We start from the raw sequence: 20140 nt of genomic DNA, 5'->3' as shown, positions 1-20140 counted from the left end.
GAGGATATTTCTTCTAGTCAATCATAAAGTCCTTCTCTATTACCTTTCTGTTGCCTGCAAAATTTCTCTCAAATGTTTCTATACAATCAGAGAAAATTAGCTGGTTCTCTCACTACTGAAGAGATTGTGCTTAGTTTTTCATATTCTCAAATATATTTACTCTAAAAGAAGAATGGTGTCCTTTGTCTCTGCGGAATTTGTGACATTTAGAGTATCCCAAGAGAATTCTAACATGTATACTGTCATGTAAGAATTGAATCGCCAGTCCATGTCTGACGTAGGGTGCAGCTTGCTTGGGGCTGGTGCATGGGGATGACCCAGAGAGATGTTGTGGGGAGGGAGGTGGGAGGGGGGTTCATGTTTGGGAACGCATGTAAGAATTAAAGATTTTAAAATTAAAAAAAAAAATAAAAAATTAAAAAAAAAAAATAGAGTATCCCAAGAACTGGAGCTTAGAGAAAAGCAAGCAGTCAGTTTTTCTCTCTGAGAGCTGGCTTAACTTCTTGAAGCTGATGAGAGTTAGGTAGGGCCAGTGATGGTGGCATGGTACCCACTACCGTCTCAAGTTGCTCCATTTACCTCTCTGAAGACACCCTGCTTAATACTTATTACAATACAACCTTTATAAAAAAAATTCAGAAGCTTTGAAAAATGAGAAAACCCATTAATTCCATGCCCAAGAGGTGGACTTAGCTCTCCCCCTGTTCCATCATTATCTTGAACTGTATACTACCATGGTTGGAATGGCTGGGGTTACACAGGCATCAAAAAGGGCCAACATTTCCTACAGAACCTCCAGGAATAATAAGCAACAAACTTCACCTGCTCCCCAAATGGAAATGGGAGTTTGGGAGTCCTAAGTTTAGAATGGTAAGGAGCAATTCTCCATGACCATGAATACTTGAGTGGAGAAAAGCTTCTACCTGTACTCCCAGAGCTCCTTACATTCCTGATGTAGGCTACAGATTCCCTGGAGGCTCAGAGGTTAAAGAATCTGCCCTCAATGTGGGAGACCTGGGTTTAATCTCCAGGTCAGGAAGATGCCCTGGAGAAGGGAATGGCTACCCACTCCAGTACTTTTGCCTGGAGAATTCCATGGACAGAGGAGCCTGACAGGCTACAGTCCATGAGGTCACAAAGAGTCAGACATGACTGAGCGATTAAGCACATACACACACAGGTTGGGAAAATAAGCATTGCTCTCCACTTAAGTGATCTTAAAATGCACAGTGGACCACAAATTACCCTTTCCTCTCTCCATGCAACAGGCAATGAAGCAACAGGAAACACAGAACCTCTAGCTGTTTCTTAGTGAGTGGAAGATCAGAGGAAAGTAGAGGGTTCAGTTCAGTTCAGTCGCTCAGTTGAGTCCGACTCTTTGTGACCCCATGAATCGCAGTATGCCAGGCCTCCCTGTCCATCACCAACTCCTGGAGTTCAATCAGACTCACGTCCATCGAGTCCGTGATGCCATCCAGCTATCTCATCCTCTGTTGTCCCCTTCTCCTCCTGCACCCAATCCCTCCCAGCATCAGAGTCTTTTCCAATGAGTCAACTCTTCACATGAGGTGGCCAAAATACTGGAATTTCGGCTTCAGCATCATTCCCTCCAAAGAAATCCCAGGGCTGATCTTCAGAATGGACAGGTTGGATCTCCTTGCAGTCCAAGGGACTCTCGAGAGTATTCTCCAACACACAGTTCAAACGCATCAATTATTCAGCACTCAGCTTTCTTCACAGTCCAACTCTCACATCCATACATGACCACAGGAAAAACCATAGCCTTGACTAGATGGACCTTTGTTGGCAAAGTAATGTCTCTGCTTTTCAATATGCTATCTAGGTTGGTCATAACTTTTCCTCCAAGGAGTAAGCATCTTTTAATTTCATGGCTGCAATCACCATCTGCAGTGATTTTGGAGCCCCAAAAAATAAAGTCTGACACTGTTTCCACTGTTTCCCCATTTACTTCCCATGAAGTGATGGGACCGGATGCCACGATCTTTGTTTTTTGAATGTTGAGCTTTAAGCCAACCTTTTCACTCTCCTCTTTCACTTTCATCAAGAGGCTTTTTAGTTCCTCTTCACTTTCTGCCATAAGGGTGGTATCATCTGCATATCTGAGGTTATTGATATTTCTCCCGGCAATCTTGATCCCAGCTTGTGCTTCTTCCAGTCCAGCGTTTCTCATGATGTACTCTGCATAGAAGTTAAATAAGCAAGGTGACAATATACAGCCTTGACGTACTCCTTTTCCTATTTGGAACCAGTCTGTTGTTCCATGTCCAGTTCTAACTGTTGCTTCCTGACCTGCATATAGGTTTCTCAAGAGGCAGGTCAGGAGCTCTGGTATTCCCATCTCTTTCAGAATTTTCCACAGTTTATTGTGATCTACACAGTCAAAGGCTTTGGCATAGTCCATAATGCAGAAATAGATGTTTTTCTGGAGCTCTCTTGCTTTTTCCATGATCCAGCGGATGTTGGCAATTTGATCTCTGGTTCCTCTGCCTTTTCTAAAACCAGCTTGAACATCAGGGAGTTCTCGGTTCACGTATTGCTGAAGCCTGGCTTGGAGAATTTTGAGCATTACTTTACTCGCGTTGTGAGATGAGTGCAATTGTGCAGTAGTTTGAGCATTCTTTGGCATTGCCTTTCTTTGGGATTGGAATGAAAACTGACCTTTTCCAGTCCTGTGGCCACTGCTGAGTTTTCCAAATTTGCTGGCATATTGAGTGCAGCACTTTCACAGCATCATCTTTCAGGATTTGAAATAGCTCAGTTCGAATTCCATCACCTCCACTAGCTTTGTTTGTAGTGATGTTTTCTAAGGTCCACTTGACTTCACATTCCAGGATGTCTGGCTCTAGGTGAGTGATCACACCATCATGATTATCTGGGTCGTGAAGATCTTTTTTGTACAGTTCTTCTGTGTATTCTTGCCACCTCTTCTTAATATCTTCTGCTTCTGTTAGGTCCATACCATTTCTGTCCTTTAACGAGCCCATCTTTGCATGAAATGTTTCCTTGGTATCTCTAATTTTCTTGAAGAGATCTCTAGTCTTTCCCATTCTGTTGTTTGCCTCTATTTCTTTGCACTGATCACTGAGGAAGGCTTTCTTATCTCTTCTTGCTATTCTTTGGAACTCTGCATTCAGATGCTTATATCTTTCCTTTTCTCCTTTGCTTTTCGCTTCTCTTCTTTTCACAGCTCTTTGGAAGGCCTCCCCAGACAGCCATTTTGCTTTTCTGCATTTCTTTTCCATGGGGATGGTCTTGATCCCTGTCTCCTGTACAATGTAACAAACCTCATTCCATAGTTCATCAGGCACTCTATCAGATCTAGACCGTTAAATCTATTTCTCACTTCCACTGTATAATCATAAGGGATTTGATTTAGTTCATACCTGAATGGTATAGTCATTTCCCCTACTTTCTTCAATTTCAGTCTGAATTTGGCAATAAGGAGTTCATAATCTGAGCCACAGTCAGCTCCCGGTCTTGTTTTTGTTGACTGTATAGAGCTTCTCCATCTTTGGCTGCAAAGAATATAATCAATCTGATTTCGGTGTTGACCATCTGGTGATGTCCATGTGTAGAGTCTTCTCTTGTGTTGTTGGAAGAGGGTGTTTGCTATGACCAGTGCATTTTCTTGGCAAAACTCTATTAGTCTTTGCCCTGCTTCATTCCGTATTCCAAGGCCAAATTTGCCTGTTACTCCAGGTGTTTCTTGACTTCCTACTTTTGCATACCAGTCCCCTATAATGAAAAGGACATCGTTTTTGGGTGTTAGGTCTAAAAGGTCTTGTAGGTCTTCATAGAACCGTTCAACCTCAGCTTCTTAAGCGTCACTGGGGCACAGACTTGGATTACTGTGATACTGAATGGTTTGCTTTGGAAACGAACAGAGATGATTGTTTTTGAGACTGCATCCAAGTACTGAGTTTCAGACTCTTTTATTGACTATGATGGCTACTCCATTTCTTCTAAGGGATTCCTGCCCGCAGTAGTAGATATACTGGTCATCTGAGTTAAATTCACCCATTCCAGTCCATTTTAGTTCGCTGATTCCTAGAATGTCGACATTCACTCTTGCCATCTCCTGTTTGACTACTTCCAATTTGCCTTGATTCATGGATCTGACATTCCAGGTTCCTATGCAATATTGCTCTTTACAGCATCAGACCTTGCTTCTATCACCAGTCTCATCCACAACTGGGTATTGTTTTTGCTTTGGCTCCATCCCTTCATTCTTTCTGGAGTTATATCTCCAGAAAGCATAGTGGGCACCTACTGACCTGGGGAATTCCTCTTTCGGTATCCTATCTTTTTGCCTTTTCCTAATGTTCATGGGGTTCTTAAGGCAAGAATACTGAAGTGGTTTGCCATTCCCTTCTCCAGTGGACCACATTGTGTCAGACCTCTCCACCATGCCTGCCCGTCTTGGGTAGCCCCACAGGTCATGGCTTAGTTTCACTGAGTTAGACAAGGCTGTGGTCCTAGTGTGATTAGATTGACTAGTTTTCTGTGATCATGGTTTCAGTGTGCCTGCCCTCTGAAGCCCTCTTGCAACATCTACCATCTTACTTGGGTTTCTCTTACCTTGGACGTGGGCTATCAACTGTAGTCCAATGTAAAATAGAAATTTAAAAACAAATATTTGTACAGGAAAAAAATAACCTATCCATGTCTCTAAAGTGTGCTTTTCATAGGCAGCATGTCGTTAGGCTGTGTCATTTTAGCCAATATAACAACCTTTATTCAATTGGTGTGTTTGTACTGTTATGTGATAATTTATATTGTTAGATTAAGTCTATCATCTCCATTTTATTTCCCATTTGTCCTATCTGTTCTTTTTTTCTGCCTTCTGTTGGATCAAGTGAATGTTTGTTCCAATTCCTTTCTATCCCCTTTGGATTACCAACTATAACTGTGTTTTACTTTACTGATTTTTTTAACATTTGTACTATATACCTTTAGCTTATCCCAATTTACCTGCAAGTAGTATACTACTTCATATATAGTATAAAAGTCTTACAGTAAGTACATGGTCATGTTTTGCCATTATATGAACATATGACCCCTCCAAAGATCGGCTTGGCCTACCTCTGGCAAGTACAATAGTGGATGTGACACTCTTCAGCCAGCCATTTCTGGGAGCTTTCCAAGAACCTCCTTACATAAGGAATCCCAAAGCAATATGAGGCATTAAATTTCCTCCTGATCATCTCAACAAAATCTGGAGCCATTATCTGTTGGTACCACCTGCAACAGAGTATCATCAATCAGGACACAGTTCCTAAGGGACTATACTTCTAGATGTTTCAACTTTATAGGCCCAGAGCTTAGGAGGGTCACTGAATGCATAGCATCAATGGCTTCACCTATGTTCTTCAGATTCTAATTCTCTGAGCTCTTTTAAAAATCCATGATTTGATTTCCATGTTTATCAACAAGCTATCTCATTTCTAGAATCTAGAAGAGCACATTTCTGAACATAAAAAATTAGAATTAAATCTTTAAATCAATTGAAAGTGATTTTTAAAGGAGATTTTTTTTTTCAATAATTAAGTTTGACTAAATAGGAGTACCTTTGTGCAGGCATCAAAACCCACAAAATAATAATAGTTCAAGAAATAGTCTACAGTGGAAAGAGGGGCAGTCTAACACAGTGGTTAAGTGTGTAGACTCTGGCATCAGAATATCTGGGTTTGAATTATGATTTCTGATGAGTGGAAACCAAGTTACTCTTTGTTTTGCTTTTACTCTTAATATCTCGATTTTCTCTTATGTATAAAGGAATAAAGACAGTTTTTCTGTTTTCTTTTAAAGATGGAATATGTGTGCTGACCTTTAAAGCAGTTTTCTGGCTTTAAAATACTGATACCAGCCTTTGTATAAAGATGCTCTCTTCTTCAGTTTGGTGAAGATTCTGAGAGGAGGCTGTGGTGACAATGGCATGCACTGGTAAAGAGACAGGCCATGATGAGTGTGCTATTACCAACAAGGTGATGATGGTGAGAAAGTAGTTCAGTCCTTTAGGAGACTGGAAATGATCCCAGTGAACCATCTCAAGGATTACCTGAGATCCCTCACAGCTCTAAATTCACAAAACTAGCTGCTGGACAGTAACAATGATTTCCTAGAGAATTCTATGAATTTTCAATCTCCTCACCAAGTCAGAAATTCAGTATTTCCTTATCACAGAAACGTATTAAAACCTCTGTAATTCAGGTAGAGCACTAGCCATTAGAACGCATAACCCTCAATTTGCATCATATGTTGTACCACTGAAAGTCCTTATCAAAACGACTGAATAGATTCCTCCGGAGCTACTGCAGGTAAGGACTCAAACATTGTGAGACTTAACCAGCACAAGAGGAAGGTGAAATTCCTGGCTATAACTACATGAATAGAAATGATACTAACCTGGCTGTGCCTGGTGTGTAAGTATTATGATGTAGAGCTGGCAATAACAAAACAAAAATGATACCTAAAATATTAAGAATCAATGTGGGGAAGTATGTCAAGAATTCATCTGCAAAGATAACATAAAGAGAATTTTATGGGTATTTTATGCTCATGATTTTTTTTCAAATTGATTTTTATATGAGTATGAGCTAGGAATCAAGGGGGTTTGTTTTGTTTTTGCACATGGGTTTCCAAATGTTCCAGCATTGTCTATTGAAAAGACTATCTTTCGTCCATTGAGTTACTTTGACAACTTTGTTAAAAATCTGTTGTATGTGTGGTTTAATTTCTAGATTATACTATTTCATTGACCTATCATTCTTATGACAATACTTATGACAGTACTTGATTACTCTAACTTTACAATAAGCCTTGAAATAAGGTAATACGAGTTTGTTTCTTTTCAAAGATATCTTGTTTATTCTAGGTCTTTTACATTTTCATCTGGTTGTCAAATTCTACACAAATGCCTGCTGAGATCTTTTCTGTGGGTGATTGCAATAAATATATAGATCAATTTGAGGAAAGTTCATATCTTATCAATACTGAATCTTTCCATCTGTAGAGCATCTCCTTGTTTACTTATTTTGTGAAGCCCATTTATCACGTCCAGTAGATTTTAAAAATTTAACTTACTTTTCAGCCACATCATGAGGCATGCAAGATCTAAGTTCCCCAACCAGGAATCAAACCTGTGCCCCCTACATTGGGTATGTGGAGCACTGGCCCACCAGGGAAGTCCCTAGAATTTTTGTAGCTTTTGAAATCTTCTGTGTAGACCATGTTGTTTGTAAATAAAGACAATTTTATTTTCCTTCCCTGATTATACTCCACTCCCCTATTCCACCCCACCCCCTGCCTTTTTGCTTTCCCTACTGTACTGGCTAAGATCACCAGTACAATATTCACCAGGGAAAGCAGAGCAGACATCTTTAACTTTTTCCCAATCTTGAGGAAGTCTTTCACTATTAAATATACTAACTTTAGATGTTCTATAGATGTCCTTCAACTATTTGAGGAAGCTGGCCTTTATTCTGTTACTGGGTTTTATTCTAAATTGATATATTTTTGTCAAATAATTTTCCCCTATATATAGAAATGACCATATAGTTATACTTTCTAGGCTCTTGGTATGTGGAAGTATACCAAAATCTTTTCTTTGTATACTGGACCAACTTTGCATTCTTCAATGAAACTCTATTTGGCCATGATGTACCTTTTTAAAAATATGTATTTCTAGATCTGATTTGCAAATAGTCTATTAAGAATGGCTATGGCTATGTTCAGGAGAAATACTGGCCACTAAGTATTTTCTTGTAATATCTCTGGCTTTAGCATCAAGATAATGGTAGTGTCATAAAGTATGTCAGGGATCCCTCCTCTTTTCTGGAAAGGATAATATAGAATTGGCTTTTTTTCTTATTTAGTTGTATTCAAATCTTTTCAATAACTTTAAGTCTCTGTAGAACCTGAATATGCCTATGATTTCTTTTTCTTGCCCTACTGTACTGGCTAACTCCTCTAGTAAAATGCTGGGGAGAAAAAGAACTGGTAAAGGTTAAACAAGAAGGCAAAGTGCTAAATCTGAAATACCTACTATCAGGTCAATGAGGCTGCTTGGGAGTTGTGATGGTGGAAAGATCAAACAGGGAGTCTATAAGGTGGGAACTGTGAAACTGTTCAAACCTACATAAGGTCCAAAGCTGTCACTATATAAAACACCCTCCTTACCAAATTTCTCTATATTCTCAGCATGATCCCTAGTCATTCTCACGCCTCCATAAGAGCAGTTAGGACATGTTTCAAGAGGAAATTTCAGAGGACCTCAACCTTAGACCTTCTATCTAAGATATGAATGGTCAGTTGTATCTGATGTCAGTGCTCTCAACTCAGTGTTCATAATGAGATCAGAAATTAGCCCACACAGGTTCCCACATCCCTCTCTGTGAGGCATGCCTTCTCCCCCTGCAGAAATTCTCATCCAGTTTTATAACAGATAATTCAGCCATGCAGCAAACAGATAAGGTGGGCATGAAATGTGAAGGAATCAAGTGGAAACTGAGGGATAAAAAATAAAAAGAACTAATGTTAATTGAAAATGTGCTCTACACTGTACTTCTATTTACCAGTAAGAAAAAATATTCAGATAGGTAAAGCAGGCTTGCCTGAAGTCATACAATCTTTTGAGCAGTTGAGCCAGGATTAAAACCCAGACAATGTGGTTAAGTACCAAAGTCTTTCCATTATACCAAATTTTCAGTAAGGAAAAGTAAATGTTCCAAGAGGAATAGGAGACATGGTCAAGAAGCATCAGTTTCAAAAGGATCCTTCCAAAGATACAGATCAACTGATATGCTTGAAATGGGAAAATGTGCAACTATCACCTTTGCTGAATCTGATCAACCTATCCTTCCATCTTTGTATATGAATTTTACATGTATCTTTAGGGGTCATGCTAAGCCCCTCACCCCACTTTTTTTTTTTTTTTTTTTTTTGGTCACACTGTGCAACTTGATCTTAGTTCCCTGACCAGGAATTGAACCCGGGCCACAGCAGTGAAATTGTTGAGTCCTATTATTAGGGAACTCCCAAGCCTTTCCTTGTTAATGCAGTTTCTTGGAATTGATTTTTTAAAATCAAGCTTTCTTTCTGTCCTTTATAGGGAATTAATGTATATGACCAAAATGATGCCAAGTTAATATTAGCAATTTCACAATGTTTATTGTTATGGGGCATAATAAGGAATATGTACTTTGACAACATTCTATATACATAATTTGTTCTACTAACCATTCAATTCATAACTTTAAAAGCTCTACATGCTATGGTGAAAATGGCCTTCATTTATGTAATTATTTTCCATCATGTTTGCTGAGTTAGGTTATCACCACACTACAGATATGAATTTTCTTGTAAAATTTTCTCTATAAAGATGCTGTCAACAAATTTATCAAATTAATCAAGTTCCTGTTATATATGAATTCTTGAGCTAATACTAAAAGCTTGTCTGTGTTTTTAGTTCACTATGATTTTTACCACTGCTATGAATTCTCTGATGTACAGTGAGTTGTGATTTCTGGATGAAAGCTTTCCCACATACAGCACACTGATAGGGTCTTTCCCCAGTGTGAATTCTCCGATGTAAAACAAGATCTGACTTCTGAGAAAATGCCTTTCCACATTCAGCACATACATATGGTTTCTCTCCTGTATGAATCCTCTGATGACCTGGGAGGTGAGACTTTTGAGAGAAGGCTTTCCCACATTCAGTACAAACATAAGGTTTTTCTCCTGTGTGTATTCTCTGATGTCCAATGAGATGTGATTTCTGACAGAAGGCTTTTCCACATTCATTGCATTTATAGGGTTTCTCTCCAGTATGCGTTCTCTGATGTATAATGAGCTGTGACTTTCGGGAAAAGGTCTTCCCACAAGCAGTACATTCATAAGGTTTCTCCCCAGTATGAATTAACTGGTGTGTAATGAGTTCTGTCTTTCTGCTGAAGGCTTCCTCACACTGAGCACATTTGTAGGGTTTCTCCCCAGTATGAATTCTTTTATGTATAATGAGGTGGGACTTCTCACAAAAGGCTTTCCCACATTCAGTACACTCATAGGGCTTCTCTCCAGTATGAGCTCGATGATGTATAATTAGTTGCGACTTCTGGGAGAAGGCCTTACCACATTCTCTACATTCATAAGGTTTCTCTCCAGTGTGAATTCTCTGATGTATAATGAGGGGTGATTTCTGGGAGAAGGCTTTTCCACATTCACTACATTCGTATGGTTTTTCTCCAGTATGAACTCTCTGATGTATAATAAGGGATGATTTTTGAGAGAAGGCTTTTCCACATTCAGAACATTCATAAGGTTTCTCCCCAGTATGAGTTCTCTGATGTACAATGAGGTGAAACTTCTCACTGAAGGCTTTCCCACATGCACCACAATCATATGGTTTTTTCCCAGTATGAATTCGTTGATGTACAATGAGCTGTGACTTCTTAGCAAAGGCTTTTCCACATGTAATACACACACAGGTTTTTTCCTTGGTTTCAACATTCTGATAATGAATAATGGATTGTTTCTTGCTGAAAATGTTTCCATGCTCATTATCATTACAGGGAATTACTCCATTGTGAAGCTTCTCAAGGTTAGAATTGGCCACACTGTGGATGATTGATTTTCCACATCCAAAACTCTCATCAAGGTTTGTTCTTGAATTGTTCTTGTTACAACTAGGTAGGTCAATATTAGATTTCAAGTTCTTTTTAAAGGCATCATAGTTATAGGGTCTTTGTCTTGAAGCATCTGACTCTATGCACTCTTGAAATATTTTCCTCAGTGCATCATATTTGTAGTCTGACTCTATAGTCATTGTTTTGTTGTTGATGACTGTTACTTGTCTGGAAAGACTGTTTTTCTGACATCTCTGTAACTGACCATCACTTTGACAGACTTTTAAAATGGAGTATAATGAACCATCCTTTATGACTCCTTTCAATATCTTATTATGGAAGGAAACAGACCCCAAAATACATGATTGGGGGTTGTCAAGGTTACTCTTCCTGTCTAAAAGAAAGGAAAATTAAAACGTCATAAAGAATAATTAACAGAAAACAGAGGAGTATAAAAAATGATTGATCTAATAAAGGTGATGAACCCAAACAGGGATGAGATGCCTTTTCAGAAGACAGTAAAACATACACTATGATCAGGGGAATGAATAGACAAAGATGTTAAAGAGAAATATTCATGAAAAAACTAGACCTGAAGGAGACAGAAAACTATCTGAGTTATTATCACTCTAATCTTGGATTACTGTTTTAGAATCTTCCCATTTCTCCTGCTTTCAGAATGTAAATGCTTTTCACCATTCAAATTCATTTATTTTATAAACCATCTGCTATATACTTGGCTAGTATTATCCTGCCACCTCTAGCTGAAGAAACAAGGTCTCTTCTGTACACAAAATATTTTATCTCCTCTCATTCTACTTTCCTAGTTAACAACTAATATAAACAAGAGAAAAACCCAAGATCATGCTGTGGATTTAGTATCAGAGTCACGCCAAGAACCCAAGCTTGAATTCCACTGTTCCTTCTATATATTATCAAATAAAACTAGCAAAGTTCTCCCAGAAAAGCCGTATTTCCCTATCTTCTAGGTTTTGTTCATATATTCTTCTTGCCCACCTCCACCAACATTTTGCCTTCACCTCCCTATCTCATCATCATCAATACTCAATTTATCTTTCAAAGCAGCTACAGCTGCATGCTCTGAAAAATACCTTTTCAAATTCTGTTGCATTTCTTTAGACTCTAATTTTCTCTGAACTTTTAAAAAGCAGTATTTGACATTTAATTTTGTAATGCAACCTGTGTTTTTAGAAGAAATTTTCCTTCTATTGCCTATTAAGCCTTTTCATAAAATGCATTAAATATATAAAACAATATACATTTAATACAAAAGATATACATATAGAATCAATAAGAAATAGCTATCACCTATAAAGGTTCACAACTATTTAATTGATTAATTATTTGTTGAGTGCCTACTAAATTTTCAGCACAGGAACGAAGAGTAAGAAAATTCACTAAGGAGAGAAACATAAGCCTCAGGCATCGATCAACCAAAATAAAAACAAAACAAGCAAACTGATATTTCACTTACCTAGTCGCCCATCTGCCTGACCTTCATATGGACAGATCCGATTTGGTATGTCTGTCTTAATGATCCATGGATCTTCTCCTTGCTCCAACTTGGAAATGACATCTGGTTTGGAAACTGGATGCCCTATTAAATAGAAATCAGAGAACTGGGATAGACTGCACAGAAGGCAAAAGAGAAGATGCAGTTTAAGGAGGTCTACAATGAAGTAGTTCATTTAACCTTCAGAAAGCAATGACCTCCATTGGGGAAGGTATTAAGATCATCAAAGTCATTATATACACATCAGGAACCACCTAACTATAGTGACTGGTAAGGAAAGGTACTTGACGGATCAAGTCTGAGTTATATAGGGAAGTCACTCTTACCCATTGAGACCAGGTGGCTATAATTCTCCAGCATCACATCCCTGTACAGGGTCTTCTGAGCAGGGTCTAGTTGCTGCCACTCCTCCTGGGTGAAATCGACAGCCACATCCTTGAAAGATACTAATCCCTGTAACAGCAATATTCCTGTTCAATCTAAAGTCATCAGTCTTATCATTTCTACTATAGCATGCAAAACTATACCTACACTTTGTTTTGTATCAGAGTATTTGGGAGAATCAATGTCAAATCCTGCCTCTAACAAGAGCCAGACAGGACAGGAAAACAAAAGAGGTTAACCATAAAATGCCTACCTAATACAATGGTAATTTAGTAAATGATAAAGCAGCATTGCTACTGCTAAGTCACTTCAGTCGTGTCCGACTCTGTGCGACTCCATAGACGGCAGCCCACCAGGCTCCCCCGTCCCTGAGATTCTCCAAGCAAGAACACTGGAGTGGGCTGCCATTTCCTTCTCCAATGTATGAAAGTGAAAAGTGAAAGTGAAGTCGCTCAGTCGTGTCTGACTCTTGGCGACCCCATGGACTGCAGCCTACCAGGCTCCTCCATCCATGGGATTTTCCAGGCAAGAGTACTGGAATGGGGTGCCATTGCCTTCTCCAAAGCAGCATTAAAAGAGCTGAAAGGAAGATGTATTAGCCAATGAATAGTACTGAAACAACTGGAAAGTTAACAGGAAAAGAATAATGTTGAATTCATATGCTAGAAACTGAACTGTATACCCTAGAAATTCGTAAGTGACCTTATTTGGAAACAGGGCCATTGCAAATATAATTTGTTATACAAGGTCATTAGGATGGACCCTAACCCAATAAAACTGATATCCATATAAAAAGGAGAAGTTTGAACAGAGTCACACACACATAGAATGAAGACAATTGAGGAAAAGATAAGTTATCTATAAGCCAAACAGAGAGACTTAGAACAGATCCTTCCCTCAAGCCCTCAGAAGGAACCAACCCTGCTGATAAGCTGAATTTGACTTACAGCCTCCAGAACTGTGAGATAAAAAATTTCTGTCATTTAATCCATGCAGTTTGCGGTACTTGGCTATGCCAGTTCTAGCTATCATAATGAAGTTTATCAATTATAATACAATGATATCTTATCTCTTAGAAAAAAGAAAAAAATATATATTCTGCATGAAGAAAAATTTTAATTTTAAAAATACCCAAAACTATAAAATAACAACAAAACCTGACTGGGAGGATTTTTATTAATAATTATAGAGAAGGATTTTTAAAGTTTAACACAAACATTTTTTGAGAAGAGCCATAGAGAGTCAGAGAACGTCAGAGTTCTTGAAGATTCTAATCCAATCCCCTCATTTCATAGGAAAGAAATCTTAGCTTCTTCTAAATCTAACAACTCTCCTACATATATGCAATAGCTAGGAATATAATGAAATACATAAATTATAACAGCAATATTGAAAAAGAACACATTTACACTTAAGAAATATGCAGGAAACATTCATGAAAAAGCCAAAACAAATTGACATGACACTGAAATAAAGGACTTGGATAACTGTAGAGCCATAGACATTTCTGGAGGGTAAACTAGTGGTTTTAATTATGTATGTTCACAATAGTTGTCACCTAATAGTGGTATCTGAATGATTTGTATTATTTAAAACTATTTTTAAGGGGTTTTCCCTAATTATTCTCTTATTATCAAATGCTGCTTTCAGAATGAGAAATTAAATATCAACATTCCCTTGCTTAAAAGATTCCTTTGGTTCCATCTATATATATATTTATTCTCATCTCAATCATCTCAATCTTAAGGTTTCTCTCATCCCATACCATCAACCTACCACACATTTAGTTTGTTCCCATAACAATCCCTTTAGTTTTCCCACTTTACATATGAGATAGCTCTCATAATACAGTGGTTAAGTTACTTTGTGCTAAATGTTACACTAAATATATATGACCAGTCAACTGTCAGATTTAAAAGCAGGTATCCTGACTCAATACCTTGGTTTTATGACCACTGGACTCCACAATGCCTTCCTTGACACTGTAATTAAGGCTTTTTATATTTTATTACATTAATAACGCCTTTAGACAAACTTTCAACAAAACACCTCCACTTTAGTTTTCCTCAAATTCTCAGCCTTTTCTACTTTTGCAAATGCTGTTTCCCATCCTCATCGTACTTCCTTCATGATCCAAAGTTCAATCATTTTTTAAGCCTCTCATCCTTGCTTTCTCTATAAAGCTGGCTGCTCTTCCTTCACCACTATAAAAGTTCCTTGCTCTCATGTCTATTACCTGTTTGCCCCGTTTTTCTCTGTACTCTTTCCAAGAAAGAACCATGCCTAAATTTTGAGTTATTTCATAGCTAGCCAGCATGTGACATATACTGAATAATCAAGACATGTCTGCTAAAAAGGAAAGAATGAAAATTATAGAGAATAAAGTTCATACTTAATTTAAAATGCTTTTTCACACTTTGAATAATATTCCTGTGATCTAAAGAACAGTAACATGAGAAAGATAATTAATGTAGAAAATAGAAGAAATCCATTCTGATAAGAAAAAATTCATAAATGTAATGCTAATATTCTAATTTTGCTTTATCAATAACACTAGAATGCTTTAATATACCATATATGTATAAATTTTGTTAATCTTGAATAAAATACATCACATTATCAGTGGAAAATTATATTTATTGTATCAGTTACAAGCGATTTTTACAGCTTGAGTGACTGAGAGAATGGAAGAGATGGAGGAGACGGAAGGGGAATAGGTGTTAGAGGGAGAAAAGATATATGTGTGTGAAAATGATGACTTCTACTTCTGGACTGTATGGAAAAAATACAAATCTTTAATCCTAAAGGAATAAGCAAGTTAATTAGCCATGGCAGTTGAATCTATTGGGCCAATAAAAAGCCCATACTCCTCTTTAGAACATCAGGGACCCCTGCTTTCCAAAGCTTTGCAAGACAATTATAAAAAATTATTTATTTATTAATAGTAATTTTTTAGATTCCATCTATTCATATAAGAAGGTAACCTTCATGTAAAGTTATGATTATCTTTTTTATTGGAGTATAACTGCTTCACAATGTTGTGTTACTTTCTGCTGTACAATGAAGTAAATCAGCTATATGTACACATATATTTCCTCCCTCATGAACCTCTTTCCCACTTTCCCCCAATCTGACTGCTCTAGGTCATCACAGAGCATCGAGCTAAGCTCTCTGTGCTATACAGCAACTTCCCACTAGCTGTCTATTTTACACACAGTTGTGTCTACGTCAATCCTACTCTACCAATTTGTCTCACCCTCCCTTTCCCACCCCATGTCCATTTTCTACATCTGCATCTTATTCCTGTCCTGCAAACAGGCTCATCTGTACCATCTTTCTATTAACAGATTCCATAGAGATGCATTTAATATATGATATTTGTTTTTCTCTTTCTGACTTAGTCCTTCCTATGACGGACTCTAGGTCCATCCACATCACTACAAAAGACTCAGTTGTGGATCTTAGTTCCTCAACTAGGGATTTAATCTGTGCCCCATTCAGTGGAAGCTCAGAGCTCTAACCACTGCAAGGGAACTCCTGATAATTATATTTTAAGAACTACTTTTTGAAAGAAATAAATATTTTGGAAGACCATTCAAAATGTGTCTATTCTGTATTATCTAGACTTTATTGATAGATAAAACTGGACAACAAGAAGCCTCTATACTCTATCTAGTCCTTTAAAGCAGAGGTCAACAAATTTTTTCAGCAAAGTAGATTATTTTCAGCATTTCAGGCTATATGGTGCTTATCCAACTCTAGCACTGTAGTACAAAAAAAGCCATAGACAGTATGTAAACAAATGACATGGCTGTGCTGCCAGTAAAACTTTATTTACAAAAACAGTTAGAAAACTGAATTTGCCCCACAGGCAATAGTCTGATGACTCCAGCTCTAAAGGATAAAGTTACAGAGTCAGGCTATGATGCTATGATAACTTCCTTCTAAAAGAAATCACTCTATGATACAGTTACAAATTTATTACTGCATTTACCACAGGAGTGTTGGTGAGAACACTGTATATCCCATTACTGAAAGGAAGATCCAAAACTGAGAGTTGTTTCAGTTTTACATGGCAAGAAATAATTTCTTCCTATGGGAAATGTATCTTCTTTCTCTTTAGAGGACTGCAAATAATGTAACTGACGATGTCAGCAAAAAGATAAGAAAAACTGTACACCAACTTTTTAAAGTGGTTTCAAGCCAAATTATCTGCATATTACCTAGCAATTCTTTCTAGGTCTGGATGTTTATTTTGGCTATCTTTCCCTGCTCTAAATTGTAGCTATCTTCACTTTTCCATTTGATTGTATTTAGAACCAAAAAAGGAAATTTAAAAATTAAAGCAACTCACCTGGGACTTCATCTTTTTCTGCTCTCCTCTAAAATGGTAGATGCCTGAAAAGGCAAAATTGGTGATCAGAAGGGTATTTTCACAGACGGGATACAAAATGCAGCTTCTATATTCACCAGTCTAGAAACAACGACCACAGAAGTTAAGGAGATGATAAGCAAACCTGTGGGAGAAGGTAGTTTAGTCTTCATAGAAAAATGAGCAAGTATAATGTGAAGTAAGCTCTCTTGTAACCACATACTTTGATCATACAGAACTTAGATAAGGTTTTTTAATTGTATAGATGTGAAGATATGTTTCTTTTTTTATTTATTAACAACTTATTTCCCCCCTGCCATTAACCAGCAATTCCATTCGCAGGAGTTCATAAGGCAACACACACACACACACCAAGGTAAGTTCCCCAGCAGTAAGAATAGCTAATGACCAAATCAAAAACTGAGAAATATATTCCCTTATTCCCCAGAAATGAATAAGCAGCTAAAATCTAATGTCCCAAGAGCTCTTATATTTTCTTTGCAACTCAGCAGACACTGCTGCCAATCAATATGTTTAAACTTTTATTGTTGATTTCCAACAGTATGGATGTCTACATATAAAAATGGTAGTAAGTTGGGACCACTGATACAAGGGAATATACCCTAATACAGGAAGGTACATACCTGGTAAATCCTTCTCAGTACCACAAGGAGTCAGGTAGACAAGATTTAACTGGTTCAAAGGAACTGAGTACTCCTGCCACAGGGATACTGTTTTATACAGGGTAGTCTAAGTTTTGTCAAAATAGATCTGTAAGGAAACAATTGGGAGAAATAGTTATACTTATCTCCAGGCACCCAGCAGTTGTTTAATAAATGTTTCTTGAAAAAAATATAAAATGATTTCAATAAATTTAGACAGAGGTAGGACAAAAATCATAATTTTCATAATAATCCTATCCTGATTTGTTTGTTACTGTTTCAAAATGATCATTTTTGTTAGGGGTACCAGGTTAAGGGCATAGTGACGGGTTGAGAAGGAATGTGACCTGAAAGGTTGCCTATGACCTGTGGAAATTTTAATGTATGTAAAACATACATACATTTGCTATCTAACTAGGCTATCATCCAAGACACCCTGGTCATTATTTCTCCCTCCAGATCTCTGAATCCTGGGGCCTAGCAATCAGGTACTCCATAAAACTCCCCCATGCCCACCACATCACTGATTGCCACATGGATGCCCTCATCATTTAGTCCACAGCCTCCCTCATCAATCACTGATTCTTCAGACTCCCCTAGATTCCTGACCCAGTCAACACCAGTCAGTCCCCCTACACACCATTTCTGATCCCACAGATAATCCCATCACTGACACACCATTATCCAATTACTAATCTTATAGTTAACCCCATCCCTGATTCCCAACTAAACCCAACCCTAATCCTACATACCTTCCCTATCAGTGACTTCATCAGTCTCCAATCACTGATACCCCTCTTATCCCATTACCAATCCAAAAGACACTCATCACCACACATGTCCGCCTTTTGACCTGCAGTTCCAGAAACGCCCATCACGGCTTAACCCAAGACGGCTGAATTCTCCCGCTTCCTGTCTGGGTGAGCAAAGCACGGGGCTCCCCGGCGTGCGCTGTTCCGTACAGCGGAGTTTTGCCCACTCTGCACCCTGGGCGGCTTTGTTCAGGAGGCAATATGGCCACCCCCGTGCTATGTGTCTCAGTGGGAGCCGCCATCTTGCGAGACTGGTCAGTACCGTACAAGCAGAGGAATTCGGGTTACTCAGCGCCTTTGTCTGGGCTGTACCACAGAGGCAGTAAGGGGAGGGGGGAAAGATAACATAAAAGAGGATTATACAAACCTGTAACGCACAAAATTTTGCAGAGAGATTTTACAGGAGTGGGTAAGAAGTCTGAGTGATAATGTCCCCCATTAGAAGGCTGCTTTTGGTGAAAGACGAATACTTTGGAATAGTAAAATATTCTCACTGGCGACTTTACTTAAAAGTGTTTGTAAATGGCGCAACCCTATATATACGAGGAGATTCTACTTGCTGAGGGGTGAAAATGTGGAATGGAAATTCCACTGTGGGGGAAATCCGCCAAAGTGATGGAAGAGTTCACCGAGGAGCAAGGAAATAGGATCCACATTAATAATGAAATTTACGTTAAGAACGATTATAAGGAGTTCTCCAGGGTACGCTGCTACTGCAGTAACAAGCTGCAAAGGCCGACTGAAGAAAATAGAAGAGAGAGAAGTTTAAGGGAGAGGAGGCCTCTGTCTTAATGAAAAAATTAAAAAGGCAGCGAGATATTATTTCTCTTCTATTACCTTGTTTTAAAAAAACAGTATTCTAAGTTTGGAAATACAGAGTGTTAGTAAGAATGCCATGGGAACTTGGAATTCTCGTATATTACTAATGGGACAGAAAAATGACATAGCCTCATACAGAGCTGGGCTTCCCTTGTGGCTCAGCTGGTAAAGAATCTGCTTGCAATGCGGGAGACCTAGGTTAGGAGGATCCCCTGGAGAAGGACAAGGCTAACCACTCCAGTATTCCGGTCTGGAGAATTCCATGGTCTGTATATTACATGGGGTTGCAAAGAATCGGACACAACTGAGGAGTTTCACGTTCACTATATAGAAGACTTGGCAATCGGGGCTTCCCAGGTGGCAGCAGTGGTAAAGAATCTGCCTGACAATGCAGGAGACCCCAGAGATGCAGGTTTGATTCTTAGGTCAGAAAGATTCCCTGGAGTAGTAAATGGCAACCCAGTCCAGTATTTTTGCCTGGAAAATTCCATGGACAGAGGAGCCTGGCGGGCTACTGTCCATGAAGTCGCAAAGAGTTGGACTCAACTCATAACTATATGTATTTGTTACCTATTGCTGTGTAACAAGTTACTAGAAAGTAGCAGTTTGAAACTATAAATGTAGTTAACTGTTTCATTGCTTCTGTGAGTTGAGAATGTAGAAACAGCTGAGCTGGGTGGTTCAGATCTAGTCTGTCAAGAGGTTGCTGCACTCAAGCTGTTGTCAGCCAGGACTGTAGTTATTTCAAGGCTAAATAGCTGTACGTATTTAAACTAAATTTCAAGGTTATCTTCTAAACTCAATGAAGAAGCTGGTGATAAGCCTCAGAATTTCAATTTCCAGGCTCAATTGCCCATCATAAGGGCATCTCCTTCAGCTACTCAATTATCCTCATGATATGGTGGGTCTTCCCT

At 38.4% G+C, this 20140-nt stretch overlaps 1 protein-coding gene across 1 annotated transcript; it reads right to left on the bottom strand.

The window, feature by feature from the left end:
* Positions 9017–18497, bottom strand: ZNF300 (zinc finger protein 300). Its single transcript, XM_018050141.1, has 6 exons — positions 18348–18497; positions 17578–17704; positions 16916–17035; positions 12504–12630; positions 12139–12261; positions 9017–11037 (listed from the first exon to the last, which is right to left on the bottom strand). The coding sequence occupies exons 3-6, from the start codon at positions 16925–16927 to the stop codon at positions 9464–9466; spliced, it is 1836 nt and encodes a 611-aa protein (XP_017905630.1). The 5' UTR covers positions 16928–17035; positions 17578–17704; positions 18348–18497; the 3' UTR covers positions 9017–9463.

The sequence above is a fragment of the Capra hircus genome, chromosome 7 (assembly GCF_001704415.2).
Source record: "Capra hircus breed San Clemente chromosome 7, ASM170441v1, whole genome shotgun sequence".
NCBI classification, from domain to species: domain Eukaryota; kingdom Metazoa; phylum Chordata; class Mammalia; order Artiodactyla; family Bovidae; genus Capra; species Capra hircus.
This window is presented reverse-complemented; position numbering and strand designations above follow the sequence as displayed.